The sequence below is a fragment of the Ammodytes marinus genome, assembly GCF_949987685.1.
Source record: "Ammodytes marinus genome assembly, chromosome: 22".
NCBI lineage: Eukaryota > Metazoa > Chordata > Actinopteri > Uranoscopiformes > Ammodytidae > Ammodytes > Ammodytes marinus.
In genome coordinates, this window is record NC_137226.1 from 12,574,241 (window position 1) to 12,590,391 (window position 16,151).

The following is a 16,151-nucleotide window of genomic DNA, read 5'->3' on the forward strand; positions in this document are numbered from 1 at the left end:
GAGGACAACCTATTACAATGCAAATCTTCCGTATCTTGACGCAGGGAATGTAAACGTTGGTTTTTTTGAGCCACGTCCTATGAGACAAGCGTAGTAAAGTGTGTAACAGCTCTTGTGGCGTTCTAATAACTCGTGCAATCTGTCATAATTGTTCTGAATTTGTTGTTGTGCAGAGGTAGAAGCTTTTAGAAAGCCTTTTTGGGTGAAGTGGGAGAACCCTTTTTTTTCTCTCTTCTTTTTTATTGAAAGACGCAGCGTCCTTTTTATTTGGTGTGATAAGAATTATTAAGAACGTCGTCTTCAAGTCGTTTTCGCTGACTCCAGCTAAGTATTGAAGGGATAAGCTTTGTTCCTGGGCCCAGTACCCTCTTGACGTGGAACTGGGAGATGTGTGTGTGTGTGTGTGTGTGTAGCTGACATACTGTGTGTGTTGTACAGTACTGCACGTGTCTGCGTGTTAAAGCTCTTACAGCCGATCCCTGGGCTTGGCACAACACTTGAAAACAAGATATGCACAGTGTTTTCACTTTGGTCTAGGCAGGCAGACGTGTCGCTCGTTACGGCGAAATACAAAAGTATCTCGTGGCCTCTTGTTGACAGCGTTCAATTTCCTGCAGCTGGAGAGTTGGCCGACCCCGAAAGCTAGGGGTCCGTGTGTGTGTGTGTCTGTTTGCACGCATAGTGTGCTAGTCTCTGACAGCGTGTGTGTGTGGTCGGTTTTTTAAGCATTTTCTTTATCCCATACAAGAGGAGGCAGAATTTTGTGTAACTTTGGTTTACTGAAAACAGAAATGACCATTAAAGCAACAACACTTTTTCTAGATGACATTTAGCTGTGAGGGGGAAATGATGGGACGTAGGCTCCACAAGAACTACTTTTCTTTAGTCTGTATAAATACCAAGTGTGTTATAAAAAGCTGGCTACCTATACAGAGTACATCAGGGCTCACACCAGTTGTATCTATATAGTTTAGAAGCTATGGACCACACAATGAGTATTTTTCGGTGACGAGTTTAAAGCAAATATCACCTAGAAAAAGGTCAACCTTCACCTTAGATTTCCCTCTCCCGCAATGGCTATAATCACTTTGCCTCTCCATGGTAACCAAGCCGCATCATTTCATGTCCACTTGAGAAATTATGACTTATTTGGCTTCACTAGATAGTTGTCATGTTTGGTTAGCGATGTTTTCAGTTTCGTTTTTTTTTTGCGACGCAGCTCGGAAAAAAACAAAACCGCCACGGAAATAAAAGACGTGACATTGTTCTGACAGTCCCACTTAGAACATTACATATTCACCAGGTTAGAAAAAAAATCCTAAACATAAAAAAAGGAATGACTTCTGATGTGTAAGTATGCCTAAGTTTAAAATAAAAAATAAAATAAACTTCACAACAACACAATGTTTTTCTGCACTTCCATTGAATACACAAATGTTTTTGTTTTGGTCAAAATTCCACTTTTACAGTTAGCTGCTCTCTCTACCAGTTAAAGTCACCAGCACGTGAAAAAAATGTCTGCAATTTAAAAAAATCACGTCATCTTTTTACCTACAGTACGTCTGGCAGAAAGTCTCCCAAAGTGGACGTCATCAAATTACACATCAACACCCTCTCTCTTTTAACTCGTGATCATCTTTGTATAGGGCTAAATGAAAACAAATCCCAGAGGTTATTCGAAGGTAGTTTGCGGAACAAAAAAGCTTCTCTTTGTACTAGTTTTAAAGTCGCAGAAGACGGACCAAGAGGAGTTTTGGGCGGCTTCTGCCTATAAGCTATTGGCCATTGCTAGTGTTGGCTTTGGTTTTTCAGCTGTTGCCTGTGACTGTTTGCAGGTAGACAAAGCTTTACAATGAGGAGGTAAGGAGAACAGCAAGAAGAAAATGATGCGGAAATGCATTTTGTTTTGTTAAATGGTGCTTTACACAAATATTATTTTTGACTTGAAACTTGAATTTCCATTATTTTCTTTTTTTTTCTTTTCTTTTTCCTTTTAAATCACAAACAGATATTAGACTGGAAGCCAACTTTTTTTTTCTTTCTTTTTTTCCTGGACAGCTGCAACAACAACAGTCTCGGTAACCGCAGTTCCGTTTAACTGGTGTGATTCAGGGAATGGCATTTACAGTTGGTGGTGTCTAAAAATCATATTTTGAAAATTAACGATGGTGGTAAAAAAGAAAAGAAAAGAAAAGAGAAAAAAGCTAAAATGAATATACTGGTTTTTATAATAGTAGCAACATACAGGCAGTGACACAAATTTCTACTCCTGTGCAAATGATAACAGAGCAACAACTTTGAATTGAACCAGCAATTGTCTCTAGACATTAACAACTACTGGGGGGGAGTGGGATTATTCACAAAACATAAAATGTCTTCCTTTTTGGCAGTAATATGAGGCCGCTAAGATTTCAAACGGAACATGATTTGCTCATTTTGTTTCAGGTTCTTCCCCCCTTTATCCATTGAGTCCATCATCCTCCTTTGTACTGTATTTGGCCACGCCATCTCTTAAAGAGTTTTTTAGAATTATTTTTTTGAATCAGACATCTCATGCCTGTCAGGTTTGGGGATCCCCAAAGGGCTGCAACAAAGAGTTCCTTTGGACCGGTCTCCATCCGGATGCATGCTCAATAAATAGTCCCAGTGGTGTGAGAGAGACACAGAGTGAGTCCGCTGCTGCTGCTGCTGCTGTGGTGGTGGGTGGCTTGGACTGTGGAGTGGTTCTTTTCTAGTCTTGCAGAAGAGGTCTGTGTGAGAGAAACAGTGCGGCTGGCTGAAGGGATATGAACTATCGGAGCCAAAAGCGTATCCTAGTCACTCCAGGTCTTCTGATAGGTTCCCTTCCTCCAGCTCCCGGTCGTCGTCCAGCTCCGGACTGTGATTGGCTGTCGTCACCAGTGACATCGGACAGTCGTCATCGTCCATGTTAATTGGCTCCTCCTTCACGTGAATGGCTGGCCTGTGACACAATCACAATTGGCGACAAAAGGTTAGTTTTTTTCCTGTGTTTTTGTGACAATTTTTAGCCAGTCAATACCACTTGTTTGACAGAAAGGATAGAAAATATAGTAATGCTAATTATTACCACTATAAAATGTTCAAAAAATAGGTAATGTTGGTGAATAATCCCCTTTACTGTGCACTGAATAAAGCCAACAGATAAATATTTTGCTGCATCAAAAAAATAACACGCTATTACATGCCTTATCTGGTGAAAGTAACAAGCATGTTGTTTGCGAGACGCTAATTCGACATGATGCCTCACGTCTACTGTGAGTAAGCGCATGAAAATTGCATGAAAAAACATGGCCCCTGTAAGGCCGATAAGCTGTGATGTTCCAGACATGTTTGGCATTTAAAAGTTTACTGATGACACCAGGTTGAAATACATGAAAAAGAGGAAAAGGGGGGTGCAGGGGAGGGAATAAAAAAAACAGGCCACATGATAAATAATGGAGAATTTCTCATCCCTGAGCCCCCTGGAGCAAAGGCAGAGGAGTAGAGGGGCTTTTTTATCTAGTTAATAGAAAGCGCAGCCACTCGTTAATATGCAGGGGCTGTGGCGTGTCGCTCCTCAAGAGGGGAAAAAAAAAAACGGAAGCTAGGTTTCTGCCATTAATCAACTTCAGCCCCGGCAGTTGGCTCGGACACCATGATACATGTTTTTAACTCTAAATGGATGAATATCTTTAGCCCCGCCGTCAATAAGCGAGCCGGAGTGGGAAGCAGCATACGGACGTCTAGGCCTTCAGAACAACAGAGGGAGTGGGCGGGAGGAATAGAAAGAAAAAAAAAGTGTTGGCCGACTAACAAGAATAATAATGCTGTCACACACAAACAAGGCATAACATGATCCGGGGCCCTAGTCGCGGAGAAGGGGTTTGTGCCACGATGATAAATCTGACAAAACCCTAATTATTTCTGACACATCGGATGCATCAGAAAATCCCCCTAGACTTTGAAGAGAAGAGGGGAGTATTGGGGAGAGAGAGAGAGAGAGAGTGGTAGTACGTTAGGACTCGTCTCATAGCCTCTCTCTTGGGCTGCCTTCATCAGAAGAAAGGGGGGGAGGGAGGGAGGGAAGGCCCTTTGAATTTGGAAAGAATTTGAAAAAAGGTACAGATATGACTTTAATATTCAGAGCCAAATACTGTAAATGAATATTGTGGTGTGGTGGGGATGAAGAGAAGGAGGGCTGCATCGTAGCAGGATGCAAGCGGAGCCATGAATATCTTGTGATTCTGCTTTCTGATTCACAGAGGAAAAGACGCCTCAGCCAGAGGTTACAGAAACAGAGAAAATACACCAACTATTGGCTTCCTATGACCTGGAAATGCTACTGCCTACTTAACGCAAAGACTGGGCTACATTTTTATCAATGTTAACTGAAAATATTTTTGCTTCGGTTTTGGCTTACAGAGGTTTTACTCCCTATGTTATGGCCTTGTAGAGCCTAGAAAAAAATAATATACATATAATATTTTATGTGTGTGGTAGAGGTTTATTTTATTCCCTGTATTTGGCAGAAACTATCATTTTTATTATAAAATAGAACAAACAAACAAACAAACAAACTAAATCCTCACTATGCCTGTCTGAATAGGATGGATGCCTCATTTTGTTAAGCTTTAAACTCGGACAAAAACATAAATCAGTCTGTACTTGAATGCATCACGTCGGACCATTGAAGCGGCTGTATGCGAGATGTATCACAAAGCAGAAGCTGTCCTCTGTTATTCTAATATGCAGCTCATTAGCTGTTTGTGTGTGTGTGGCTTTGAAGCAAAAATATGCACGGCCACATTCACGGGGCCCGAGCTTTCTGACACTTTATTAAAAAATATGTGGATGAGCCGTTTAGTACTTAATGGCTAGCTGCCATTATTGAGTCACTCAGGAGGAAAGCGCTGGACTTTGCGGCGCAATAAATAGCAGGCGCTTTGGCGGATATGTATGTATGTGTGTGTGAGTGTGTGTGCTCTCGAGATGCTAGCCCTCACATCAATTGGAGATTAGCACCAGCAATCATGCAGAGGTATGGCACGGATGCAAATAAGGTCATTATTCCAGGTTTTTAATGGCAGGTTTGAGGGGAGGGGGTTGTGTTGGGGGGGGGGCGAGAGGCAAGGGGTGAGGGCTTGGGGGGGGGAGAAATCAAAAGGCATTCATAACATCTCACAATGATTCAATAACTAACACCAAAGAGGGGTGGTCACCAAACACTTACATGTAGCAGCAGCTTAAAAAATTAAATGTATTAAACTGATTTTCTTATTTTTTCTTCTAATCAGAGTGCATGAAGAAGTTGGTTAAGTATAGAGATTCTACTATGGTCCTTTTCATTATGTGTGAAGTTGATCATTTGCTCAGCCTAATTTTACAGTTGCAGAGTTTAGGTCTTTCCTGGTTTTAGGCGTAGCCCTTAGGGTGTATCACACACACACACACACACACACACACACACACACACACACACACACACACACACACACACACACACACACACACACACACACACACACACACACACACACACACACACACACACACACACACACACACACACACACACACACACACAGCATGGCCTGGGGCTAACTGGGTTTTTTCGGTAAAGCAGAAAGCATTAACCTTTAGACGGTGTAGGGGAAGAAGAGGTTTGTCTAATTGTTTGGATTGGCTATGTGGGTCGTGCTGAGGACTCCTCTCCAGAGTAAAAAGGCCTTCAAAAGGTGACATACTATTTAGTATATAGCGCTAGTACGAGCCCACTCCATTATTTAAAACAACATTCTGGTAAAGACGGGTCGCGAAAAACATATTTTTTCCATTTGGAGGTTGTCGCGGCTGTGTAAAAAAATGGAAGAAGGGATGGATGGATGAATGCATCTCATGTTGGGTGTCAAGGCGGAATGGCCAGAGAGAGAGAGTCAGTTCTGTCCGGTTACTAAAAGTTAAATGACCTGGGGGAAGTGGGAACACTGGGATTAGATTTGCTCCACTTAACACCCCGTTTCAGAGGGGGGGTAAACACGTCCTAATAGATTAATGTATGGCCGTCAGGTAGAGCTAACCAAACAACATTCTGTGCTCACGGACACACTCAGAGAGAGAGAGAGGGGCATGGAGAGCCTTGAGTGCATCCTTTATCCATTACAGAAGTGGTTATGCATAAGCTTTGATGGACAGGGGGTGAGAAGCGTTTATGTCTTATTTGTGTGTTTGTCTCAGGATGTGTCCTTTGTGTGTGTGTGTGTGTTTCCCTGTATGCGACAGTGTGTGTGGCTCACGCAGGCCCTTGAGACGTCACCAGTAAAGACATTCCTGAAACTCGCACACACTCACGCATCAATTTTTAAAAACACTCTCTTTTCTCACTTAGCTCCATTAAAACAGAAATGGGGGAAAAAACATTTTTTTACAGTAATTAATGCTACACTTATTAATATTAAAAGGAACTGTCTTGCATAAAATATAGCTGCTAAACCCCTATAATGCAGATACTGGTGTAATTAAAGACGGATGTGTAGAGGAGGAGCCTATTTATAGAACTACAACTTAACTGTTATCCAAAAGGCTCACCTCAGGTAGAAGCACAGTGCCATTGAAATTACCATGGCAGAGACAGAAGAGAAGCTTATGATACAATACATGCTGGAAATTTAAACTTTGCCCTCGGGGTCATGGAGAACTGAAGAACACGCTGGTTACTGAGGGTTAAATCTCAGGCAATTAAACTAACAAAAGGGCATAAGGACAGCCAGTGGATTCAGTGTAAGTGTGTGTGTGTGGGGGGGGGGACATGTCTTTGCATTCTTGGATAGGTGCTCATAAAAATGTGAGGTGTGCGACTGTGTGTGAGACAATTATCTCTCAAATACTGCATTGAGTGAGCAGGACAGGGGGCTGTAGGTTAGGTTGTAGGATAATGAGTTCACTTCACTATGGGTGTCAGTGGAACACGTGGGTGTTGTGGCTTTGCGGTCTGAAGTTTGGGTTAAGGGGCAGTTACGACAGCTGGACAGGTTTAATGCCATTTAGCTGCATTATCAAGGTACATTTTCGTTGACAAAATAAAATATTCGCACATTTTTAAATGTCCTTTTTATAGAATCCAATTAGTTAAAAAGAAAATCAGATTTTATGTTACCATGGAGCCACAAATTGTGTTTGACAAAAAATCACTTAAATGCAATGAGGACAACTCGGATAATAAAATCAAAGTAGACTTATTTTTTCCCTGATTTTAAAATAATTTCATGAAACTGCACTGTAGTCACATAGTCAGAACTCACATGTGTACTGGTGGGGAGTATCCGGGGCTGCCATGTCCGTTGGTGTCCAGGTGGTCCAGTGAGCCGTTGAAGTCTTCGTGGTGAGACTGCATCAGGTTGGGGGGACTGCCGCTAAGCATGCTGGGAGGACTGCCGCTAAACATGCTGGGAGGGCTGCCACCCATCAGGCCATGGGGACTACCGCCCAACATCCCGGGAGGACTGCCACCCATCAGGCAGGACGGGTCTCCACCAAGGAGCCCGTGGCAGCCTCCCATAGAGCTGTTCATGAGCCCGCTGCCCAGCAAAGGCATGGAGGTCTCAGCCAGGGCCGCCTGGAAGAGAGGAAATATGGAGGGTTAAGAGTTTGAAAGACGCTTTTTTCAGATAACAACGGGTAGACATTTAAAAAAAACATTTATTTCACCTTTATTTATACAGGCAAGTCATTATAAAACAAGTTCTTATTTACAAATCAATTTAAAATGACATACAATACCAAACGAAAAATTGGAAATGAAAAGACATTCAGCAATCAACAAGTGTAACATGAGAACTGTGCATGTACATGGATGACTATCAAGAGAAAAACCTTACAAATCAATGGGGAACTACCATTTGTCTCTGAAAATGGTTGAGATGGCGATTTTTGAAGGATGAAATTGAAAATGAGTTTGTCCCGTTTAAGTCGAGGGATGAGCATTACAGAGAAGTTGAGGGAATATGGAGGAAGGATATGAGCATACGATCAGGTAGAAAAAGGGTTGAATAGTGCAAAGAGTAGGAGGCAGGTGAGGCGTATGGAGGGAGACAGGGGAAGCACAAAAGAGGACAAGACACAAGAGGGGAAAGGCTGGCAGGTGAGAGAATGATCAGATTTAACATAGTAATTATTAAAACACACTTGTCTTGTGCTTTTCGTTTCTTTTCTATTCTATTCTGTTGCAGGCTATTTTTCCCCCTGTGACACCTTGCTGACAACCACCTTCCCGCGGCTGCCATTCACATGCCCTTGGTGTGGTGGTGTGGCTATTAAAAAGAAAGAGAAAAAAAAGTCCCCCCCAAAAAACTTTACCTCAAAATAATAAAAACCTCCTGACACTTTCGCCTGCTGCTGCATTAAAGTTATATACCAGTGATTCAATTTTGAAAGTTTTTGCCACGAGCACCTCGCCGGTGTACACTATGAAGCCAAATCATTTATGACAGCTTGGATAAATATTAATGCACATGCCCTTGCATTTGCACATCCCGCTATCAATCTAGGGGTGGCTTGCCACAGCCGAAAGAAGGGAGAAAGGAGTGGTGGAGAGGGAGGGGAGAGCTGCTTCCTGATTTGACCACAGGGTGGCCTTCTGAGTGTGTGTGCCGGAGAGAGAGAGAGAGAGAGAGAGAGAGAGAGAGAGAGAGAGAGAGAGAGAGAGAAAGAAAGAAAGAAAGAAAGAAAGGTGTGAAAGAAGGAGATACAGAAACACACAAATTAAAGAAAGAGCCAGAAAACTTAGTCAGAAAAAACCCAACTTAAAGCTATTATGAGTGTGGGTACTAATGTGCCCCATTGTTCGCAGAGACCACACTTATTCAGTTACTCAATTGGTCAAGCAGTCCGGTGGTGGTCCTGCCTGTCAGTCAAACACACAGGAAGCCAGTATCTCAGAGTGCTTTCATGGTTTCCTACCTGTAAGCTGGCGTTTAGTGCACTCCCATAGCCCAGACTGGAGGGCAGGTTCTTGACAAGTGACGGGCTTCTGTGGATACATCAAAAGGAAACGAAAAAAAGGAATTAGTTCACACTGTAACTTGCCATGGACATGTTATCAATTTAGAGCTGTACAACATCACAATGTAAAAGGAATTTGTGATCTCTTTGTTGACTGCTCTGCCATGTCTAAATAATAAGTCGAATAGTTATCCAAAGTGAAGTGTGTTTTTGTTTTCATTTTAGTCGCAAGTAATACATTTCCAATGAAAAATAAGATCAAAAATATATCAACTTTTTAAAATTGAAAATCTTGCATAGAGCAGTTTTAAGACACATATTAAATATGAAGAACTAAAGAACATATGATAAAGAGATAGGGATATGGACAGACAAAGAGAAACAGCGTGAGGTGGGGGGTGTTCAAAGAAGAATACAGAATGTGGGCCTGTCTGATATGTCAGTGAAATCCTCTGGAAGTCATTGACCCTCAGATGTAGATCTAAAAAAGGAGGAGAGGTGACAGTATATGCTTTACCCTGTGATCTTCTGCGACCTGCGTTTCTGGTATTCCATCTCGTCCACTGTCCACACCGCGCCCTTCACGTTTTCCACGCGCACAAAGCACTTGTGCAGGCTGAGGTTGTGACGAACGGCATTCTGCAAGAGACAATACACACACACACACACAGGTCAGATATATGAGGTAAGAAAAATAATTTAAACCAATCGTATTCATTCATTAACCATAAAGAAAAAAGCTTGGAGAGTGATTTTTTTTTTTCCATCTTGCATTTGTAGAAAATTCTTAACATTCACGCGCCATTGATTTAATTAGTAAAAATTGAGTGAGAGCGAATTGCTCTTACAAGTCCTGCACACAGTACATATCAATCAGAGTAAGTAGGCTAAAAGGAGGTAATCAGCATAGCGAATGGCTTATGGTGGTGACAGAAGTGGTAATGCCGGGCCTTGATAATGGTGATGTCAGTAACCCTTTACCGCACCAGAAAAAAAGCATTTCTCTTAATGGACACATCGCTTTAAAGATGACAGTATTGCAAGAAAAGAAGAAAAAAAAAGACACTCAGCTGGCCCTTGTGTCAGTGTGTGTGTTTGAGAGAGAGTGTGTGAGCATGAATAAGGAGGATTAAGGTGAACTGTATTTGACATTTATATATGTCCAAATATTCGACATCTGGTGTTGAATAAATGCTTACGTGACATAATTATCTCTATTTAACATTAAAAAATAATAATTCTGTGAAAAGCTGTGTTTAAATTAAAACAGGGTTTATTATTCAGACTGTATGCCAGCAAGGTGTTCTCATTCATTATAAATAAAGGAAAACTTATGGTAAATAAAAAAGCCTCTTATATTAATATGAGCGTATGGCCATAATTAAAACATGCATCAGACATCTACAAATAATAACCTTGGCTTTAATATCCCTGCCTCTCATATTTATCATCTGCCACTGCTCTTTCTTCCGAGAAAAAAGGGATTCAGAAAAAAAAGAAAGAAAAGAAAGAAAAAAAAAACTCATAAGCAGATCTCGCATCTGACCTGAAAATCCCAGGATTTGATTGATCTTAATGCCCATGGCTCTGAATATGATAATTTTAATATTAATGAGCAAATGAGCAGTTTTATTATGCATGCTATATAGTTAGAACTAATAAGCTTCTGGGTGAGAGTGAACGAGAGAGAAAGGATAGTGGGGTGGGGGGGGGGGGGATAGATCCCTCTTCGGAGCTGATGAGACCAAGCTGAGATATTAAACTACCTTTCATTTCATTCTTTCTCTCTCTTTTTTAAAGCAAATTCTCTCCATTAATCAAATGACAAGCCCATTGCTGATCATCCCGCTAATACTTACAAAGGGAATTGTAGGAGCTGTGTGGATGTAAATAGATCACCTGGGTTATTATTGCGCGGTGGTGGTGGGAGACACGGCGGTATTTAGAATGTCGCTGTGATATCATTGCTATTGTATCAGGAGGAACAAAGGGACTTTTTTCCCAGGGAATGAAGAAAAAAAAAAAGAAAAAAAAAAGCCAATTTAATAAAACGTATGCATGTGGTTGAGATTTTTTATTTGTGCTGCAAATGTAATAACAGCTCCGCAAAAAAAAAACCTTTGAGAACATATCACAAGGTTATCTCACAGCACAACATGGCTCATGCTGTAACCTAACACACTGGTAAAAGGGCACCGATTCCTTTTGAATTGGTGATCACACGCCCATGTGCTCATTTGCATCCCAAATCCAAATTAATTCACTTGGGCTAAATCTAGTGCTGACTGCGCCCATGTCTTGCATGCTGATGACAGTTTTCCCCTTTAGCCACAAAAGGCTAAAGGCGGCTAACGGATGACGCGCGAGGGGGCCACGGGATAACAGTGAAGACTCTTTTTCTTTATCAGCAGGCAGACACACTTCTGGTTCAAACATGTGCTGCAGCCAACGACCGTTTTTTACCATCTTTGTCGAAGGCGGACAGGACAATAAAGTTGTCGGGGACAGATATACAAATGGGCTCTTTTGTGTGGGGTAAATAAAAGAGTGCTCCCTCCATGACAGGCCAATTCTCACTTTGCCTCCCGGCTTTAGTTCAACGTGAACACACCCATAACCCTTAGACACGGTTTACATGTGAGTGTGAGCTTCCGTGTGCATGCATCTTAGGCCTACCCTCCTTCACTGCCGCCGAGAGCTGGTTAACAGGCAAACAGCCATTTTTCTTCCTAATTAACCAATGATATGCGAGGGAAGGTGGTTTTGCGGGAGTAGGAGGTGGGGTGTCTCTCTTAACAAAAGGTGCTGATGATGGAGTGGCTGCTGTATAATTAGTGCGTCGGAGCCCCTTCTCCTCTCCTCTGCTCTCCAAGCCTCCGCTATTAATTGCGGCAAATTAGAAAACGATATCTGAGGCAGAATAATTATTTTCGGCTGTCATTCGCCCCCAAAACAGAAAAGGCAAAATAGAGGGAAAAAATAAATATAATAGAAAAAAGAATGGGCTTTAGTGTAGAAAAGGGAGAGGTGTTTAAAGTCACAAAGGGCTGAATACATATAGACTTTTTTTGTGTTATCTTTACTGTAAGATAAGGGGGAAAGGTCACAATGCTGTTGTGGGGAGGTTGCATTGGGGCTCATCAAGGTTACCTTCCAAGTTGCGGCGTTGCGTCTGAAGTAGGCGAACGTGCGTGTGAACCAGCTGTAGATTTCATTAAGCGTTAACTGCATGTCGGCAGAGTCCATGATAGCCTGGAATGAGATGACATCAAATAATGGTTTACTAACGAGACAGTGTAACTGACAGACACGCAGGCACACACACACACACACACACACACACACACACACACACACACACACACACACACACACACACACACACACACACACACACACACACACACACACACACACACACACACACACACACACACACACACACACACACACACACACACACACAGCAGCCATGATTCATGCAGCAATTAATTTTAATCTAATCAGGCAAAGTTAATTTATTTCCCACTCACCTGTCTTATGAGGGTTGCATAAGTAAATGGCGGTCTGACATCTGCGTTCTTATAAAACTCGTAGTTTGGGGCGATCTCTGGAAAAATAAATACTGTGTCACCACCTGAAATAATTGGTTAAATTTTAATTCCTTTAGGTATTGCATTTACACAAGGTTTCAACAAATTAAATGGAGGGGATAGAGAATGGGGAGATAGTGGGGGGGGGAGAAAAAGAGGGTGGGGTGGGTGGGGGCACATCAAATCAGCATTTTCCATGTCTAACAAAATGCATTTTTAATTAATCTCTCTCGTGAGAGATCTTAAACACTAATAAATCCATAAAATGGGATCCGTGTAGTTAGTTAGGGTGAGGTTGAATAATTTATGTGTCTTCACACTAAACACAGAGTGAGTAAATATAAACATCAAAGACATACTGTTTAAAATGCAAAGCTTTAATACATGGAATGTCTTAATGTAATAAATATTGTATTTTTTTCTCCTCACCATTATTTGAACTTAATTAACATTCATGTAATATTTATGCATAGAGGAAGTTCTTGTCTATTTACATATAGAGTGATTAAACACAGGCTAGCTTTTATAAACCCACCAGACGTCTCACATTGCTAAGACCAACAAGCCTCTGTGTGTGTGTGTGTGTGTTCGTTTCAGTCTAGATGTGTGCACTGTGTGTAAGAGAGAGTGTGAGTGTGCACAAGCATGTCTGCAAGTGTTTAAAAAAAGAGTACAAGAACACCATTATGGGTTGAGTACTAGTGTAATGCTAACATTTGAGGTCTCACATGTAATTTCAACATTATGACATCATTCAATTTAAATTGAATTTATGTTTAAAAGGAAAACAAAATGTGTTTGTTTTATGTATTTGAGTCAAATTAGTGACATAATTATCAGTGTGTGAGTGTGTGCATGTGCATGTATGTGTGTGTATGTGTGTGTGTCATGCAGAGCTGTGTAGTTGGACCTACCTGACGAGAGGGGCATGGCGTATTTGTCCGAGTGGCGTCTGCGCATGGCTCCCATGCTGGGTACGTTGGCTCCTCCCAGTATTGAGGGCACCTGGGGCATGGCGGCCATTGGTGTGATGGGCGCTGTGGGCGTGGTGGGCGTCTGAGGTAAGTTGGGGGGCGATACTGACGGCAAGTTCTTGGACATGGTGACGCTGGAGACCAAGTTGAGCTGGGGTTGAAAGAAAGCAGGGAGAGGGAGGGAGGGAGAGAGAGAGAGAGAGAGAGGAAAGGCATTATTTTCTGCTTTCTCTGACAGTGCCGAGTGTCTGCTCTCCTCCTCTCTAACACAGCTGTGTTTTCCACTAACAAGCCCTTCGTGGAGAGGAGCCAACCCATCTCTCCACTAATTACAAGCGCCAAATTGTATCATAAGAATTCTAATTAGAGCACGCTGTTCAAGATTATCCGACGATCAGCCTCCGTGTTATCCCGGGCCCCATCTCCTCTTTATCTCTCTATTTATCACTCCCTCCCTCCCTCCCTCCTTCTTCCGTCTCCTCCACTATACAACCACCCACAAGCTTTTCCCATGGAAGGGATGATGAGCTGCTAAAGAAAACTTGTTTGCTGTAGGTGTGAATGGCTCGACATTGGGGCGAATCCGACTCTGTTCCGGAAGCAAAACCCTACGACTGCCATTCTGTTCCACTTTGGTGTGAAATGATGTACTGAGGTTACTATTAGTGACAGGAGTGTGGCTTCTGTGATAAGATATTGGCAGCAACTCCAAACTATCTCAGACAAAAAAGAAACGGCTATCACAAGCAGAACTGTAGAGTGGATTGTGACGTTAGAGACCGTAAACACGTTAAAAAACCCGCTTTATTTCCCATTTAAGATTCATTCCGTACTTTTTCTTTCACTGCATTGTATTGGCCTAACTGAATCCGTTTTTGTCATTTGGTCGACATTTTTTAAATCATTCTCTACTGCCACATTCAAGCATTTCCGCGATCAAGAAGAACTTCTGGGCTAGGTCCCCACAACTATGTAGTTTGAAAGAGTTCATATAAGTAAATATAACTATATAGCTAACCCTAAAGCAACACTGTAGTTACTATAGAAACCTATGTCCTGTTTCATATTAGAGAGGTTTAAGAATGTAGCGACCTAGTTAGGACAGAGCAGAGACAGTTAACAATGCAAACTGAATTGCTGTACAAGCAAAGTGAGTATTATGCTGTTGGCACTTGGTAGGAAGAGTTGAATATTGTAGCCTAATTGAATGTATGGATGAACACTTTTGATGACAGAACTTTGAGTAGCAAAGTTAGCAATGCTAACTTGTACGGACAGTTATGTCGACTCCAGAAACACTGTCATACACACTGTCTTTGTCCCTCCCTCCACTCCTCCAACATTAGGGACCAGGGAGTGTTAGTAACCTCTGGCAGCAGTGCCAACTGTACTCGCTAATCGTCCAGCTTTTTTTCCCTTCTCTCTCTCTCTCTCTCTCTCTCTCTCTCTCTCTCTCTCCACCACTTTCTAGTTTGCTTCCCAAATCTCATGTGAGAGGCTCTAACTGACTGGAAAATGCATAACTGACCTTTTAGTCCCGCGCGCTAATTTAGTTGGAATGGTAATGACATCGTTACGTATTCAAACCAAATTGCCTTAATTGTGAGTCCACAAGTGGAATGCATCCGTTCGCTAGAGTTTGAATTAAAACCGACTTGAAAGATAGAAGGGAATGAGGGAATGAGGGGATGAGGGAATGAGGGGGGGGGGCACTGGGAGATGGAGGAACGAAGCCGAGGAGAAGGTAGATCAGCGGTCATTTGTGGCATGTGTTGATAAATAGGATGAAAATGTCAAGTTTGAGAGACTCCGGTGGATCTAGTATCTAGTGGGGGTTTGTCAGATGATAATTATAGGCCCACTTAGCTGTAATGAGGTGCTACAGTGATGCGATGGGACAAGGGCTGGTTGCATATACAGGCCTCTGCTGAGCACAGGGAGTATGGATGAGCGTTGAGGGGTGGGACATTAAAGTATATGCATCTACATTATATATTTATTTCAGTAGGTTAACAATAGATTGCTTATATAGATGGTTTAACTCAAATATTATAGTTAAACCCCAAACAGGTTTTTTCTGATAACTACAGGTTCTTGTTTAGACATACAAACCACACATACCACCACTAAAAAAAACGATTAGAAGTTTGTAATGTGCATATCGACATTTAATTCATAGTTGTTTTAGGTCATGACAGAGTGTGTGTGTGTGTGTGTTTGTGTGTCAAGTATCTTACAAAGAGCCTGAACTGTGAAATACCCACTGCATCTTCCTCTGAAAGGGAATTCGATTAACACTCAAACACCATGTGGCGGAAAACACGGCTCAAAATATGCAAACTTAATTCAAAAAAGAAAAATGCCGTCGAGTGTGTGCGCGGGTGTAGGCGTGTGTATTTAAAATGTTAAAACATAATTTTCCCCATCTCTTTTTTTTCGCCCGCCTCTTCACCTGTACGAGACACGGCGACAAGCGTGACATGTTTGCAGGCATGCAATCCCACTTTTTTTGCTAAATCGAATTGATTACATACAGGCAAACGGATGGAGGAGTAGAGAGGGGAGGGAGAGAGGCACTTTTGTCACC

At 42.0% G+C, this 16,151-nt stretch overlaps 1 protein-coding gene across 2 annotated transcripts in view; it reads right to left on the reverse strand.

Moving 5' to 3' along the window:
- Positions 1 to 2,634: 2,634 nt before the first annotated feature.
- foxp2 (forkhead box P2) overlaps positions 2,635 to 16,151 on the reverse strand; it is a 101,786-nt gene continuing 88,269 nt past the window's right edge. For both annotated transcript variants that reach the window (XM_080051057.1, XM_080051058.1), the window contains 7 exons: positions 13,505 to 13,715; positions 12,531 to 12,634; positions 12,148 to 12,249; positions 9,515 to 9,636; positions 8,956 to 9,025; positions 7,299 to 7,612; positions 2,635 to 2,962 (listed from right to left, as the gene is read on the reverse strand). In XM_080051057.1, the coding sequence (XP_079907183.1) occupies positions 2,818 to 2,962; positions 7,299 to 7,612; positions 8,956 to 9,025; positions 9,515 to 9,636; positions 12,148 to 12,249; positions 12,531 to 12,634; positions 13,505 to 13,715 (1,068 nt within the window). In that variant the 3' untranslated portion in view covers positions 2,635 to 2,817. The remainder of the gene's footprint in view (positions 2,963 to 7,298; positions 7,613 to 8,955; positions 9,026 to 9,514; positions 9,637 to 12,147; positions 12,250 to 12,530; positions 12,635 to 13,504; positions 13,716 to 16,151) is intronic.